The sequence below is a fragment of the Sinohyriopsis cumingii genome, chromosome 6 (genome assembly GCF_028554795.1).
Source record: "Sinohyriopsis cumingii isolate HCF-2022 chromosome 6, ASM2855479v2, whole genome shotgun sequence".
Taxonomy (NCBI): Eukaryota; Metazoa; Mollusca; class Bivalvia; order Unionida; family Unionidae; genus Sinohyriopsis; species Sinohyriopsis cumingii.
In genome coordinates this window covers 152,280,295-152,297,481 of record NC_142966.1, presented here as the reverse complement: position 1 = coordinate 152,297,481, position 17,187 = coordinate 152,280,295, and the positions used below count along the sequence as shown (strand labels likewise).

The window sequence follows — 17,187 nt, the reverse complement described above, 5'->3', positions numbered from 1 at the left end:
CTAAGCTCGAATCGCCACTTGTTACTATAGGCGTATGCTATATCTAACAGCTTTTGTAGATTGCTAGATTATATAGCCAAAAGTGAAATGTCATCAGCTAGGGTTGGATTTCCCACAGCTAAGAATCCAGTCTTTGCTCCAAATCCACTATTTTCTAACATGTTAAAAAATATCAAAAGGGATTTACCCGTAATTCCCAACATGAATAGTTTAAAAAGTAATCCTTTGTGCCACATGGTATCAAATGCCTTTTTTTGTATCAAGAATGGCAGCAAAAACCCGTGAACTCGTGTTTACATTAATTGTACTGATTGTAACAGCAAAAAAAACAACAAAAAAAATCGCTGTTGTGCAGCCTAAACCTTTTTGGTAACCATGCTGTTGTGAAATGGGCATATTAGAATTAGTATCTTTGAGCCAAGTTACCAAACGTTCATGAATAATTTTCTCAATAGTTTTGTAGATAACAGGCAGTAAAGTAATAGGCCTGTAACTTTCGAGGGAGTTCTTTGATTTTCTGTTACCTTTGTACAATGGTATTACTAGCTCTTTTTTGCAATCTACAGGTATGTAAGATTGATCAATCATCTGAGTAAATAAAATTGTCATACACTCGATGAGGTAATCACTGCCATAGATCAAATGTTCATTGCAAATTTGATCATGACCCGATGCTTTTGATTCCTTTAGACTTTTAATGATTTCTCTTACTTCGTTTACACTGATACTGGTCTGTAAGGCCTCGATATGGCTTTCTCCGTTCTTTCCCATCATGGGTTTATACAATTCTTTACAGCATATACATTTATTTTAGGCAAATATGAAGTTGTCATATTCAGAACAACAAAACAACCAAGTTGTTCAATATCTGCCATGGAAACAGAAACAAATTTAAATAAACTTATAACAACTTCATTTCAGTTAAGTTTAACGTTTCTTGGTATTAATTTTTGATTTCAGATCATGCAAGCTATGAGCTTATAAAATATGTACACAAGAGATATTTAATAAATCGACCTCTGACCACTAACTGGATACGGATTGCTAACAAATGACATAACTAACAACAACAGCACACGATGGAATTGTGTTCCTTGTCACAGAAAGACGCTGGGAAAATTAAATTCAATTTAGCTGCCTACCAGGCACATAATAGATCACAAACCACTGGATAGAGTTGAATATAGGTAAAGTTAATTTTACTGCAACTTTCAATGAAAGGCGCCGTAGTACTCGCATATAAGTCTCGTCAACTGCAAGTAATATAGGCCCTGGTTTAGATAGCAGCACAAGTAAGATCTACTGCCCGGTGAGCTAGCTACCAGAAACACAACGAAAAATCAACTCATTTAAACATGTTAAAGTCACGTGGTTAAAACGATCTGATGATGTAATAGGTGTACAAAATCGCTATGCGGATAATAAGGTCGTTCCGGAGGAGTGGTTGTTATAAGGTGCCATTTTCAGATACATGAAAATAACCGATATTTGTAAAATTGGAATGCATGATATACTTGACATTTGTGAAATTGTCTTATTAGCAATTAATCTAAAATATTTAAAATGACATGTAATTAATTGGTTATTTATTCCTGCAAATTTTAATTATGCAATATTTTTCACGTCATAGCGACTGCGGGCTTAAATATCATATCTTCATTTTCAGAGATCCATCGCACTATGAAATGATAACATACCGTAGACGTTAAACTCAAAACAACAACATGAACAGCAGCACAACAACAACAATAACAACAAACGCAGTTATCATAAATAAATCTCATCCAAACATAGGCAGTGTATAACTTACGTTCAAATTCTGTGATCTCGCCGTCAAAGCACCAAGACACTGTGGGCATCGATCTATATAGTCCATTTAAAAATAATAGGAATTGGATTGCGGTCTTTAAATAATCAAAGGTCCTTTGTCGAATTAGGAATAAAGGGTTGATAAATCTGTAAAACAAACTGTATCGTATGTAAACCGCGGGAACGACTATTAGTTGCCTGCCACTGTTGTGACATTACGGTAACATCACACATTGTGAGTTCGTTGTAAATCACCGTTCACTGTACACCCTGATTTTCCGTAGCTAAATACCCCTGTAGATTATGGTTACGCTATTCGCCTGGAATCAATGGTAGAACAAACAGAATAAGTCCGTATCAGCCTGCCTATGGGTCAATGCTATATGTTAATAACGACGGTATGTGTGACAAAATAAGTTTTCGATGAAAGAGTGGTCACATGACCTCAAAAAAACCATTATATCATTGTTGTCGAGTGATTTTAATTTCTCATTTCCTTTTAATTGTCTTAAGTGTCAAACATCGTTTATCAACGAGTCGCAAAAGCGGTCAAATTAAGCCAGTTTGCATGACAATACAGTCCCGCTTTAGGAACGACAAAATGAAATAAGAAAATATTGAAGATTTTTTTTGTCTGTAACTAAAAACTAATACTAATACATAAAAATCCAAACCTAATTCATAAAAATAAATTACTGTATATGGATAAATCCAAAATCTATTGAGGACAGCTCCAAGAACAAGAAGTCCTAAATCTCTCTATAACGGTTTACGTCTCAAAATGTTCCCTATACAATTATAACAGTTTGACCGGCATGACCAGTATATTGATAAGGATGACCAGTATATTGATATGGATGACCAGTATATTGATATAGATGACCAGTATATTGATAAGGATGACCAGTATCTTCATTAGGATGACCAGTATATTGATATGGATGACCAGCATATTGATACGGATGACCAGTATACTGATATGAATGACCAGTATATTGATACAGATGCTGAAAGTTCAACGATGTACTGATAAAGGCATGCCTAAGAGACTGAAAAATTAACCCTGTTCTGTGGATGAGGGACAATCATGAGACTTAGAGCTATCGAGAGGAGGAATTATATGGTTTGTCCGTCAGTCTGACTATCTACCTATCTTCCAACCAATCCACCTACACATGCAGATGGACAAGTACTTGCCTTCTGAACAAACATTTTTTTTTATATCTGTGTTGTGTGATACCCTATTACCCGCCCTCTTTGCTGACACAACGTTATTTGAAGCAGCTGCAAATTATCATGTTTCCCAATGGGAAATTGAATCTCAGAGGAAAGAAGAAGAAAAAGAAGAAAACCAGAGAATACCCCGTCAGCATATGAGCATATCTATTCTTAATAGGTCTATTGTTCTTTTTGCGAAAAATGTGTGAGTGATTAATAAAGGGCTTTTAAGCACAAGGTGAAAATATTTTGAACATTGGTCGAAAAAGTGTCAAAGTTTAAACTTTTGAAACTTTGTTGTTTTGTTTGGGTTTAACGCCATTTTCTGTGCAGGATAGGCTGTACATGGCGGCCAGTATGACTGGTAGAGAAAGAACCCGGGAATATCCCTGTAAGAGCCACAGATCGACACGAAGTTACTGGCAGCTTTCTCACATACCAAATTGGCCGAACTCGAGACTCGAACGCTTGCGAATAGAGGTGAGATGGCAGTGATCGGTAAAGGGCCCTGTGTATTTTATACGGTGAAAACTACACATGTGCCTCACACGCAAATAGTATCAGTACAATTAAGTAATGATTCAAATGTAGCCAGCCGTTGGATTTTTGAACGATCAATTCAAAAAATTATACTTATATTTGATTGATATATAACACAATTATTTAAATACACCTTGCTTGATGGCGGTTTACTTTTGAAGAGAGAGAGAGAGAGAGACGAGATTTCTCTTGTGAGTTGATATAAATTGCAGTTTGAAAAATTAAAGTTCAGGAAAGTTTCTTATCTTCATTTTATTTTTGTAGTCTACTTCAGTGAAATGTATCCAATGATTTTTTTCCCGCACGTTAAACGCTAAGAAAAAGATTGGTCATGTTTTCTTACTCTGGAAGTTTACAGTTATGTTTGCAATAAAGAACGTACGGGAGGAAAATGTGTTTAGTGAGCTATTGTTACAGTGAGAGAATTGGGGTGATACAGATCGAGTCGAAATATCATAAATGTTTCGGAAATGTTCGTAGAAATCATGAAAATTTTGTCTGTAGTGATTTTTCGAGTTTATTTTCTTGTTGGTTTGATGAATTAGGGCTGTACAAAACTCGTAACCTGCGACACAATAATTACATTCGCGTAAGTAGTGAAAGGGGTCACCCTACGTACAATGGGAATTAGCATTACAGGGACCCCTGGGTCACTCTACGTACAATGGAAATTTAACATGGCGAAAAATCGTGGGTCACTCTACGTACAAGGGGAATTTAACATGGCAATAAATCGTGGGTCACTCTACGTACAAGGGGAATTTAACATGGGATTTTTTTAAAAAAAGGGTAGGCAATGGAAAGGCTATCTCTTTTCGAGAAATATGGCTGGCCCTGAAAAGGGCCTTTGGGTTTTTCTTCTTCTTCTTTTATCTTCTTAACTTTTTCCAACATCTTCTTAATTTGTCCATCATTCCTTTCTTCTTTTTCTTTTCTGTTTCCGGCAACCAGTCCGGGTGGCCCATGGCCCGGAACTTCTCTTGGATTTTCATCCAGTTTGTGTTCAGTTTTTCGAATTCATCCTTTTTTCTTCTATTTTCTTCGTCTTTTCTTTCATTGGACCACTTTTCTTTGATCTTCTTGACCTCTTTGGTCAGCACATTCCTCATTAGTTCTTCAGCTTTCTTAAGTTTTTCTAACCCCCACTTTGCGAAACACCAATCTGTCCATTCTACAACGTCTTCTAAAAAGCACCTTGCACTTGTCACATGATCTATTGCTTCTTTTAACTTACCCACTTTGACATACGGTGGGTTAATTAAACCTCTGATTCTCTTCTCCTCATCCTCTATCATTTCTTTCACGATGTTTACGGCTAAGTGCAGGCTGTTTACTTGTCTTGACACGAAGTCTTTTGTCACTTCATACCTCCATTCCTGTTCAACCCTTTCTGCTACACTCAATCCATCTACCATCCAATACCAACTTCCCATAAGATCGTTGTATAAAGCTGAAGCTGCTGGCATCTTCTTGTTTGCTTATTCCGTAGAATGAGCTCCAATGGCCAACACTGTTAGTTTTATACTGAAAGTGCGGACGTGATGGAAAACATCCCCCTAAAAAACATAAAATTGATCTTACCTAGATCATGACCCAACAACGCGCGGACGTGAAGGAAAACATCCCCACTTTTCTCATTTCATATAATCAAGCCCAAACTATACTCTCCACATACTCTAAGAAACAATAAAGAAACCCATAATCTACTATTCACACAAACTTACTTCATCATTTACAAACACAAACACACAAACACATACACTTCCACTATTAATAAAGAGTTAGTGTTTATATTCACACTACTCTACCTACACACATTGGCAAATCGATCGTTATTTCTTTTCTAGAGTATTGGGTAGCCCTGAAAAGGGCTGTTTTGTTTGGAACTTCATGGGCACCTGGTTAATGGTGGCACCTTCCAGGCCTGGCGCCACATACGCATCTTATCCCCCAGTTACTTTTTACCTTTTGGGGGGAGAGAGCAGAGGCAGGATATGTCGCTTCAGAATCCCAATTTTCGCTCTCTGGGATTTTGAAATTTTTTCTTCTCTCCTTTTCCTCCTCCTCTTCTTTGTTTCTTCTTTCCTCTTTATATCTTCTTTCTTCTTCTTCTTTATATCTTCTCTCCTCCTCTTCTTTGTTTCTTCTTTCCTCCTCTCTTATCCTTCCCTCCTCGACAATGGCTTCCGCGGCCAGTTCATTTAATATGCGCCTGGCATATTCCAGATGCACATGAAGCTCCAACAGTTTCTCAAGTCTCGTGTTCATTTTTTGGTGTTGATCAATCAACAAGGGTAGCTGGACTGCCGAACGAGTTTCAATTTATACTGAAAGCGCGGACGTGAAGGAAAACATCCCCTAATAACATAAAATTCATCTTACCTAGATCATGACCAAAAAAAAACAACAATGCGCGGACCTAAAAGAAACACTCACTCACTTTTTATGCTACCCATTACTATTTAAAATTTTTTATAAATCACTTCAATCTACTATCCACATACTCAAATCAATCCAATCTAACCCCAAATTTACACCTCAAACACTAAGAACAGATATCATTTTAATCTACTATCCACACCAACTTATTTTTTTAAGCTCTTACTAACACTAGCACACCAACACATACCCTCACATTTTTAATAGCAAGAGTTAGTGTTTATTTTCACACTACTCTACCTACTCACATTGGCAAATTAATAGTTATTTCTTTTGTAGAGTATTGGGTAGCCCTGAAAAGGGCTGTTTTTTTGTTTTGCTATGGCATTCTTTTTTTAGTTTCTAAGAATGCGATGTCCTCTGAGGATAGACTTTCTGGCAATAGTTCTGCTTCTTCGGAAAGAGAAGAAGAACTCTTTGGTGTCGATACGGCAATCGACAAAGCCTCTGTCAGGTTCAGGTTGCTGCTGCTGTTCTTGTTGTTGCTGTTGCTGCTGTTTTTGAAGTCTGTACTTCTCTGTCCATTCTTCTTTTTCCCTGTTCACTTCTTCTCTGAAGAGCTCTTCTATTAGGTCTTCAGTGATTTTTAACATTCTCACATTCTCTATTTCTTCTGGCTTCGGTATCAGACTGTGTCTGACCCTATGCAAATTCACGTAGGCTTCGTTGAGCTTAGCTAGTTTGGAGCACATCTTCTTAGGAGGATGAGTCGACAATGGATGGTTAGACTGGGAACAAACCGGTTCTTAAAGTCAAAGCGCGGACGTGAAGGAAAACATCCCCACACGGTTTTCTAGTCGCAACGTTTCAGTGAGTGTCATGCGAGGGATAGTAAGAAATGAAAGAGCATCAATCCAACATTCTTCTAGCTAAACAAACCACAAAGACATTTTTTTCAAAACACAACATTTTTTATTCAAAAATCACTTAACACTAAACAACAACTCTAACATTTTTTAACAATAATCCAACACTTTAACATCAAACAATTTTTTTCAAATGACAAACATTTTTTCTTCAAATACAATCTACTTTGAACAGGCTGACAACGTTGTGAATGAAATTGTGATTTCCACTGTTGGAAATCATTAGGCCATTGATGGACACTACGTTTCCTAGCTTGAGACAAAAGATAAGCATAATGGTCACAGAACCATCGATCTACTTTCACATCGTTTCTAGCAGAAGAACGAGGATCGAAATGAGTCACTAAATGTTCTAAGGAATAGCCCAGGCTGCGATGATGCAGAAAATACACACAGTACTGTCCACACACCAAGGAATCTGTGCCTTGTAATTTCACGTTATTGAATCGGGTGGTTTGAGCATTTCTTCTCATAAAGTCGATGATATCGTCTTCCAAAGGGGGCAATCCGTACGAATCGAAATATTCCACACATCCTTCTTGAGGAAAGTAGACGGCTACCCAGTGGGTTCCTGGGAGATGACTGTCGTCCGTGTTGATCACGTAAGCTTGATGGTCTTTAGGTTTGCGATGAGGGAGTTCATCTTTAGCACAGACGACAGGATTCCAAGAAGACGTATACGAACTGTGGTTCAAAAGGTAATAAAGTTCCCAGGTATCCATTGTTTTGTGTGGTTTTTTTCTTCTTCTTCACAGGTAATAATAAGTCGTCAATTCGATCCTGACTTTTTGCTTGAAAATGTCTGACGAATAAACGGTTATTCGTTCTGTTTCCTCACTCTGATTCAGGAGAGCTTCGATACGATGGATCTCTTGAGTGGTTAATGGTGGACAAGAATGTTCACGCAAGTCTTTATACCACTGGTGCAACACGTCTTTGTTCGAGATGAGACTCCAAGCTTCGTCCAGATACTCGTCCAATTTTTCTTCTTGACTCAACATCAGGCATTTATCGTGTTGAATTTGACTGGGATGATCGTTTTGGCATCCATAACAATTTTTCTTGATCAATTCCGTCATTTTGTCGACCAAGTGTTTGGCAAAACAGGAGACTAAATGGGCTTCTTGTTCTGGCCATCTCGACTTCATCATGATTACTTCTTCTTTTTCCAGGGTCTCCTCACATTCCATGTCCAAAGTTTCTCCACTAGGTAAAGAGGGATAACAGTCTTCCATGGTTTCTAGTAATCTAGAATGACTTCTCTCAAACTGTTGATTTCTAGGGTATTATCGAATTCGGCATACAGGATGACGTTCACTGTCTCTGTCAGTTTATCTGCAAACTGAAGTTCCACACGAATCTGGCCGGATTTTATAGGGTGGAAATGTCCTTCGTCGCTGCCTTGGTCTGGAGTGAAATCGAAAGCCCACAAAGCATACCCTCCTGCGTAATCTTCGTACGTAATGCCGTGACTGGTGTTGGTCCCTAACTGTCCCGTGGCTTCGTACAGGGACAAGTACGACCTCAAGTAATTCTTCTCTTTAAAGTTAGGTTCGAAAGGTCGGGTACACAAGGTCTTGCCATCGCGACTGACTTCGATTTTCTTCACCTTGAAGTGTTGAAAGTTGAAAGGATTTTTTTCGACAGCTCCGTTGAAGGCTGTATTCTCGACGATACCAATGATTAAACGCTTGGGTAGCTGTCCTTGGAACAGATGATCTTCGATCATGGAATGATGTCCAACGGGAATGGTGAACGTTTTCACTTCCACGCGTCGTATGGGATACTTGGCGGTCGTTCTGCTCAACGTTTGACTGATGTCGTTTCCCACTTTAGGTAACACTTCCACACGGCGTACGTAGAGTTTGGCTTCTTGGATTTTGGTTTTGTAATCGTCATCATTAGCCAATAAATGGAAAGCGGTACTGCTCCGATTCAGTCTCAGGCGAACATTCACTCCGTTTAGCAAATATTTCTCTTGCAACCACATGTCCAAATGTAAACGATCCATCAGTTCTAAACTTTTGTCGTCTCCTTTGATTCTGTCTCTTCGTTCTACAAATCCCGCATTGTGTTCTTTGGTTGTATCAATTTCAAATAATTCAAACTGACCTGCATCGTCAGCTTCCCATACCACACAGGCATTGAGATGAGTGTTCTTGGCATCTATTCCGTACGTCAAGAGATTTTACAGGTAGGCACGATAAGGGTAAGTATCCATGCTGCTGCTGACCAGTTTGTTGTTCAAGTACAAGTCCACTCCACTGGACAAGGAATGCATGAAATTGTTGACGGGAGCTACTGCTTCAGTGTCTATATCACCTCCTGTCTTATCTACAACTTTGACTTTCAGGTACAAGTAACTGCTATTCAGATCGATGTAATCTTCGGGCTGTCCTTTGATTTCAAACTCGATGGGAGCGGAATCGGTCAATGAGGAGACGGGGTGAAATTCCACCCACTGAGATTCTTGCATGGTCATCATGGTGGGGGGCATGGCAAACAGATCCAGTTCCGTCTTGGAACAAGCGCAAGACTCTCGGTGCATCATTTTTTTTTGTTCTGTGTCTCAATAATCGAAAACGTCTAAGTCTCGAACGGTTCTTCTTTTCTTGGCCTTTCTCGCTTGAAGTCTGGTGAAAGGGTGTTTTCTTCGTCGTCGTCTCTTTCTACCTTGTCCTTGCTGAATGCCTGATTCGGTAGCGTGCAGGGCATTTATAGGTGTGTCTCGTCGGCCTAAAATGTCTTTACCCGTTTGCAGCAAGACATTTTTGCCTGCCCTCATCAAGGCTTCTTTAGGGTTTTGTTTGTCGATGATGACATTTTGGAGAAATTCTTTGCCTTGCGTCAGTGCCGCATCTTTCAAGGCGTGCAATCCGCGTGTCACCATCGGTTTCAACACCGGGGCCACCGAACGAAAGGCTGATTTTAACATGTCTCCTAAACCGTGTCCTCGCTGTCGTGCAACCCCTCGGTACACTGGATACATGACTTACTTACGAGTCGTGAGAAAACCGTTTTCGAAAATGGAGTTTCACCGTGACTTTTCCTTTGGTGAATGGAATATTTTGTCCCAAATCTCCTTTTATAGTAATGTTGACCGTGTCCAAATACGACTTGCTGACAGGCAAATAGTGAGGATGGACAAATTCGCGGTGGACGTGGTAAGTGTTTCCACCTTCCTCGTCAGCGTTTGCGGCAGAATCCACTTTGAAAGGAATGACACGCAGTAACGGCACGGAGGTGTGTCCCACCACGTTATACTCCACCACATCGGAGTACACGAACATCAAATTCAGTCCTTGGTTCAGTTCTACCGGGGTACGAAAATACTTGGCAAAGGTCTCGTTGTCGGCAATGATTGGTAATTCGGGTTTTTGTTCTACTTTCTTCCTCAGCTCCATGTCTCCGCCCAACATGTCAAACAATTCAGAACAAAATAAGAAAGACATCATTTTACGCCCCTTAGGAAATTTTATCAGGAAGCGACGAGCTGTTTTGTGGTACTCCAGGGTGACGATACCTTTATTGACACTTTCCAAAGCTTTCAGAAACACGCCATTAAACCTGGTGGCTATGGTGCTGACCAAATGTTGACCACTAAAATAATAGCCTGGGGGAATGAACAAGTGATAGGTGGTGTACTTTTGTGAACGGGTTTTCTTGTCATATTTGCTATGGGTATCCATCCACTGTTTTACTTGCTCGTCATAAACTTCCACATCAAATTTATTTTGATTGGGAAGGACATTGAGGACTTGGGTCGGGTGAATCATTTCTACTAAAGCCACTTCCCAATGGGCTTCGTGATCTAAGGGGATGGCTTGAGGTAATTTAGCCGTGTAACAGCACAACGTGTTATGGGGAAACACCTCCATGGAACTGTCACTGGGTAAGGTTAAGTAAAATTGGTTTTCGTGACTCATAATTCCAGAGTTCTGTGGCTGTCCGAGGGGTTAGTGGACGTCAGAGGCGTGTCTCCGCCCAAAATGGGGTTCTGGTTGTGGTTGTTGTTGGAGTGGTGACTGGCACTGGCACTGGACACAACGTTCCCGTTCGAGGAGAATTTCAGGGAGGGATTGGGAAGCAGGTAACCGATGCAACTGCTCATTAAAATGGTTCACAATTGTTTGTCTCCTTGTTGCAAACTCAAATTGGCAATGGCTGCCCCGATGACACAATACACCACGACAATTTGGCAGAAAAAGACGATTTGCGTTTTAGGCACACGTTCTCCACACCACACCCACAAGGGTTGTTTTTGTAAATCTTGCACAGAAGAACTAGGTGAAGAAGGACTGGTCGACGTAGCTGCGTCTGCTGTGTGAAAGGGCATGATAGTCACTTCTTCTTTTTATAGTCGATGACTCGCGAAGCGTCGATCCAAGAATCGAAACTGGGTGGATATCCTTTCCAACGTACTTTGACTTCTTTGACACGTCGTTTGCCCACTTTACGGGTTCTGCGTTCGAGAATGCTTTCGATGTCGTACACGTCGTCTTCTTTTTTGGTGACACGTTGTAACTCGGGCAAATAAAACGTTCCTTTGAGTACTTCTCCGTTCATGTCTTCCAATTTATAGACGGTTGGATGACGGCCATGCACTCGTCCAGTGACGCGAAACAATTCGGTCGTCCAATTAGGTAAGTAACCTTTGTCGAAAGTGCGTTTGGTTTTGCCAATGCGCACCCAATCTCCTACGGTCAACTCTCCACTTTTCTTAGGGACAGCCCTCGTCGGGGACGTACCGAACAGGCGCTCGAACACCAGCACTTCGTTGTCGGGAGTCACGTCTTGCGGGGCACGTCCGATGCTTCGATGGTAAGATTGGTTGTACGCTTGCACCAGGTGAGGTAAGATGTCGATGTACTTCAGAGTGTGGTGATGCGTAAAATATTTCCACATGCGTTCTTTCAAAGTGCGTTGAAAACGTTCCACGATGCTGGCTTTGGTTTCGGGATTCTCGGTGGTAAAAAAATGAATGTCACGTTTCTTTAATTCTTTTTGGAAAGCTTGGTTCAGAAATTCGGTGCCTTTGTCCGTTTGCCATCGAAGAGGGTGACGACCGCTTTGTTTCAACACCCGTTGCAGGGCTCGCACTAACTCGCTGCTCGATTTGGAAGTCAAGGGCACGACCCAGGCAAATTTGGAAAAGACGTCGATGACACAAAACAAATATTTGTAGCCACGATTGTAGCTGGCCAAATGAGAGACATCGGCTAAATCGGCTTGCCATTGATGATCGATGCCTTCCACTCGGGTGCGACTTCTGGCAAACTTGCGTCGAATGGGTTTGTGCAAAGTGTAGGTAGCTTGTTCTTGTAACCATCGTTGCACTTGAGGTAAACGGAGACTTTTCAGTCGCGTTTTGGCAGCACGATACAATTTTTGAACTCCTGCGTAACCTGCAGGATGGGAGGGATCGTAGTAAATGCTGGCTAAGACTTTTTCCATTTTTTATTTTGTGTTGGTGTGTTAATAAGTCACCCACTCTTCGGTGATGCTACTTTGGGTGGGTCGAAAGGGTGGTTTGGAAACGGATTTACGTGTCCGATGGGCTACGGGAGTAGAAGTCGAAGGTAGTGGTGGTGGTGACAATGGAATGGCTTTGGTTTTCTTTTCTTTTTTCGCTTCTGGTTTCTCTTCTTTCTTTTTCACTTCTGTCGAAGGAGGTGTGGACATCATCTTTTTAACCCAAGCTTTCATTTCTTCTCGTTGGGGTGTGGGGGACGGGGTCAATAAGGATGCTGCAATCTTACTCGAAATGGGAGCTGCTGACGGTGTTTGAAACACTTCGCGCGTCTCTTCTTCCTCAGGTCTTCGTGGGGTAGCATCTCTGGTGACGGTTGGGGATGACAGTAGTGGTGGTGGTGGTGGTAATGATGATGATGGTGCTGGACTTTTCATCAAGGTCTTAAAATCTTTCAGAGTGGGTAAAGCTGTTTCGTCTAAAGCTTTCTGGTGAAAGAGTTGCAGTTTTTGCAAGAGTTGACCGTACTTTTGCGATTTTTCTGTTTCGGACAAATCTTGGCGATCCATCAAGGATTGCAGTTCGTGTTGTAACTGGGACATCTCGCTCAAATTGGGATTGGGAGGTAAATGCGGGGTGCGTTGTTCTTGCCACCGATGGTATTCCATCCATCGTTTGTAAGGCACTAAAGCTAGTTTTCGTCCTTCCATGGGGTTGTCAGCGGCCGATTCTGAGATCTTGGGACTTCCGAGGGCCTTTTTATCTTGCTCCCACCAGTCCTCCCAACATGGTTCCCAAGACTCCTTTCAGTATGGGGCCTAACAAGAGAGGTAAAATGCCTCCACGTTGGACCAACATCTTCTTTTTTTGACGAATGGGAATTTTCTTTTGAACCATTTGACGAAGAACGTGACGATGTTTGCCTAAGCATTGTTTCTGGTGTTTGGACAAAGGGATCGTGCCTTTCAAAACGTTCAAACAACATTGGCACACGGTATCGATGACCTCTTTGGAGGCCGTTTGAATGAGTTTTTTTCGTAGGGGTGGAGAAGCTTTGGACAGGACAGATAACATGTCCCCATGTTTGGCTAAACGTGGTGGCAGTCCTTTCCTTTTCTTTCCTTGGGGTTTTCTGGAGGGTGACATCTTTGAGTCTTTAGGAGCACCAAAAAACACTGATATCCTACTCGGTCACAGGCCTTTTTTATACTGGAACGCGTCGCCACTGATTGTCTTTACGTCGTATCAGTTTGAGGACAGGCATGACACGTCGTGCAGGGGTACGTAACGGACTAAATCGAGCCAGTTCTTGCTTGGACAAATCCAGTAAACTTTGTAACATGCCCGATCTTTCATGGACTTTGATTTTGGGAGAAGGTACTTTGTGAGCAGCAGCCACTGCCGCTAAATTGGAGGGTCCTGCTACTGGGGAAGTTCTTTTGGGGGTCATCAACGGAGAAGTTCTTGGTGTGATCAACGTCTCCAAGTACTCTTCAGTTCTGGGTGTCATTAACGGAGAAGTGGACAAATGTGAGGCTGCCGGAGACGCAGTCACCGCTGTGGCAGGTCGTGGTTTGCGAGTGTAAGGTTGCGTCCTGGCCGAAGTGCCTCTCTTGCGACTAGTTTTCTTCTGTGGACTTTTCTTTTTCTGAGGACTTTTTCTCTGTTTCTTTTTCTGGGGGCTTCTTTTCTTTTTCCGGGGTGGTGGTGTCTGGTAAGAGGAGGGTCCTGCCACTGGAGAAGTTATTCTTCTTGGGGACTTGGTCTTTTTCTTTTTCTTCTTGGGGCTTCGTTGGACTTTTGTCTTGGGGATAACTTTGGGGGCATTAGGATCCCATCTTAAGAGTGAGCGAATGATGACCCCTCCTAGAGTACCGCTCCCTCCAGGTTTCAAAATGATTTGTTTTTTGGTTTGAGTGTCGATGCGGGGATCGGCCAGTTGGACCAAAGCGACTTTGTTTCGATCGAAAAAGCGTTGGGTTTGATGAGGAATCTGAATGATTCCTTGGAGTAATTGACGTGCCGTCACCGTGAACCATCGTAAGACTTCTTTGAGACTAGCTTCTAAGACACGGGCTCGTGTTTGTGGATCTTTTTCTCGACTGATGCCATACAAGGCACGAATCAATTTGACGGGAAGATGTGACTGAAGGGACGTCATGTTCACACTGTGTGAGACAGACGAAAAAGGGTTTGAGGTTTTTATAGATTTTTTTCATGGGGAGTGAAATGAAGTCGAGGACGGAGACGTGTACAGGACAGGCCCTCCGTCTTGGCACCAGTGGGGAAACAAGTGGGTACGAAATCGCAAATCCTCGGGAGTCGTAGGTTTCAAATCGACGAGTAAATAGGCGTGTGGCGTTTGAGTGGCATCGTCGTACGCCTGAGTCAGCCAAGGCGTTCCTAACTGTTTGGCTAAGACTTGCACTTGCGATTTATCTCGAGGGCTTTTAAACAAGACCACGTAATGTGCATTGAGACTGATGGTGCGATGGGCTTTACTTTGTTGAAACAAATTTTGGGTGATGTAAACGACACTGGCATTACGGTGATGCCCTTTGCGCGTGAACCACAATTTAATTTCTTCTTCGTCTTCTCCTAACATGTCGTCGAAAATGACCAAATGGGTTTGACGGGAGTCAGAGACGATGCCGTCGTCTTCTTTAGGAATGCCTTCCACAAACACGATGGAATCGCCTTGACTTTCTCGCAAGAGGCTGTACGCCGATTGCCACTCTTTGTAACACCACACGATCCGTTGAGGTGGCCGATCGATCAAATGATGTTTATGTTCGATCAAACGTTTAACGAATTCGGTTTTGCCTGAACCGCTAGGTCCAGCAATGAGCATGTTAAAGGGATGGCGAAGATACAAAGCCTCCCAACTGGCACGATCTAAGTGTTCGTCGATGACTTTGACAGTAGAGGAAGAGGGAGCAGAGACAGCAGAGGTAGCCATGGTATGAGAAATGTCACTTGTGACACGAAAAACAAACAAGACAAGAGTTTATATACTTTTTCAGAACACGTTTATTGAATGTTTCAAATATGAACACGAAAGACAAAAATACATACAACCCAAATAGTGATGTACAGGAATATAAAACACAGCAAAGCGATCAAAGTGGAATATAAACAAGTGTCTGTACAACATGTTTTGGTTAACCAAGATGTCCTAGGGACAGTGTGTAATGTTCTTACAGTCTCTACATGAGGTATTGTCACACAAGTGTCCTCCCGGAATGACCTTTCAGGAATGTCCATGACAGTCCTGTCCTGAAGCGAGTGGTTGTTCTCGGTGACGGGTTCTTCTGGCACCGTCACTAACACAGGTTGAAAAGTAACTTTTTTCCTTGAACAACTCTTGTGCATACTGGGCCACTTCTTGGGTCCAAGCCTCAAAACCCCCCTTTTTCCAGTCACGAACATCTGTCCAATGAGGGTGTAAGTCACAAGCTACACACACATCGTCATACACGTCTTGGGTAGCTAAAAGTTGACGAATCTTTTTTTCCTGTTGAGGTCGAGAAGTATCCAGATGAAACCGCAAGGCTTTGAGCAAAAGGAGTTTTTCGTGACCATTTAAGGCCATGGAGGTGGTAAGTACTGATCGTAAAGAGTCCACAAAGAATCGGCTGGTAAACGAAATCCCAGAAAACAAGTCACTAAGACACACACCACTTGTCGTCCCAAATTGAATGGATAAAGTTCTTGTAATAATCGATGGTAATGATCCACTGTTTGAATATGGTCATTGAGTTCCTTCCACGGAATCTGTTTGATGACATACGACTTAAGTCGTGGCATAGCTGCCTGTTTTTATAGTCTCTTTGTTTCGAAAAGAATACACGTACTTTCTAGCCAGTGATGTTCGTTTTCCAGTGGGGAATGTAAATCTTGCATACTGTAACCGAAACGTCAGAGTTCGATTAGAAGTTTCCTCTTCCGCTAAGTAGATTCCACGTAACAAATGTTGGTAATCCTTTACCTCGTCTTCCTCAATGGGTTGCTCTAGGTGAATCTCGAAGTAACCAAAATGATCAACACGTGAATCATCGGGGGCCTGGAAGTATTGAACAAGGTCTGACCACTGAAACAATTTCTGACGAATCAGTTCTCTTATACCCTTCAGGTACCAGTGGTTAAAGATCTGGTGACGTATCGGATGCAATTGTTCTTTACGTTTCACTTGTATTTTGACCAGCTCTCGGTAAATGCGTTCTCTCAACTCCACAGGCAAAGCACGAATGTTCTCTTGTAAAGTATCCATGAATAGGTCATACTAAATCCTCTTTGGTCTGACACAAGAAATGTACTCTTTGCACAGACATGGTTTTACTTCAGTGTCGAATTTAAATCGTTTAGTCACTAATCTACACATTACAATTCGTTCAGAAGTTTCCTCTTTCACTAAGTTGACATTGTGTTCAAGATGTTGGTAATTCGTTAACTCTTCCTCTGGAATTCGATGCAGTAAGTTTACAATGATGTAGTAGATAGAATCGTCCATAACAAACCAATCCTTTTTAAAACTAGGGGATCGTTGATCAATGTCTGTCCAATGGAACACTTTCAATTGAATCAGTCCTTGTATAGCCTTCAGGTACCAGTGGTTCAAACACCTGTGACGTAACGGATGCAATTGTTCTTTACGTTTCACTTGTATTTTGACCAGCTCTCGATAAATGCGTTCTCTCAACTCCACAGGCAAAGCACAAATGTTCTCTTGTAAAGTATCCATGAACAGATTATTATGGTAAGAAGTTACTTCAATGTCTCGGTCCCACTAAGGGTAAGTAATGACAATTCGGTGACCATCGAGCATGTTCTACGTAGGCCGAATCT

At 41.7% G+C, this 17,187-nt stretch overlaps 1 protein-coding gene across 3 annotated transcripts in view; it reads right to left on the bottom strand.

Annotated features, from left to right (window-relative positions):
- Positions 1–2,218, bottom strand: part of LOC149798280 (uncharacterized) — a 29,190-nt gene extending 26,972 nt beyond the window's left edge. For all 3 annotated transcript variants that reach the window (XM_089960565.1, XM_089960567.1, XM_089960568.1), the window contains exon 1: positions 1,811–2,218. Coding sequence is in view for 1 of the 3 variants with exons in the window: in XM_089960568.1 (XP_089816694.1) it covers positions 1,811–1,859 (49 nt within the window). In the remaining 2 variants the exon portion in view is untranslated. The remainder of the gene's footprint in view (positions 1–1,810) is intronic.
- Positions 2,219–17,187: the final 14,969 nt, after the last annotated feature.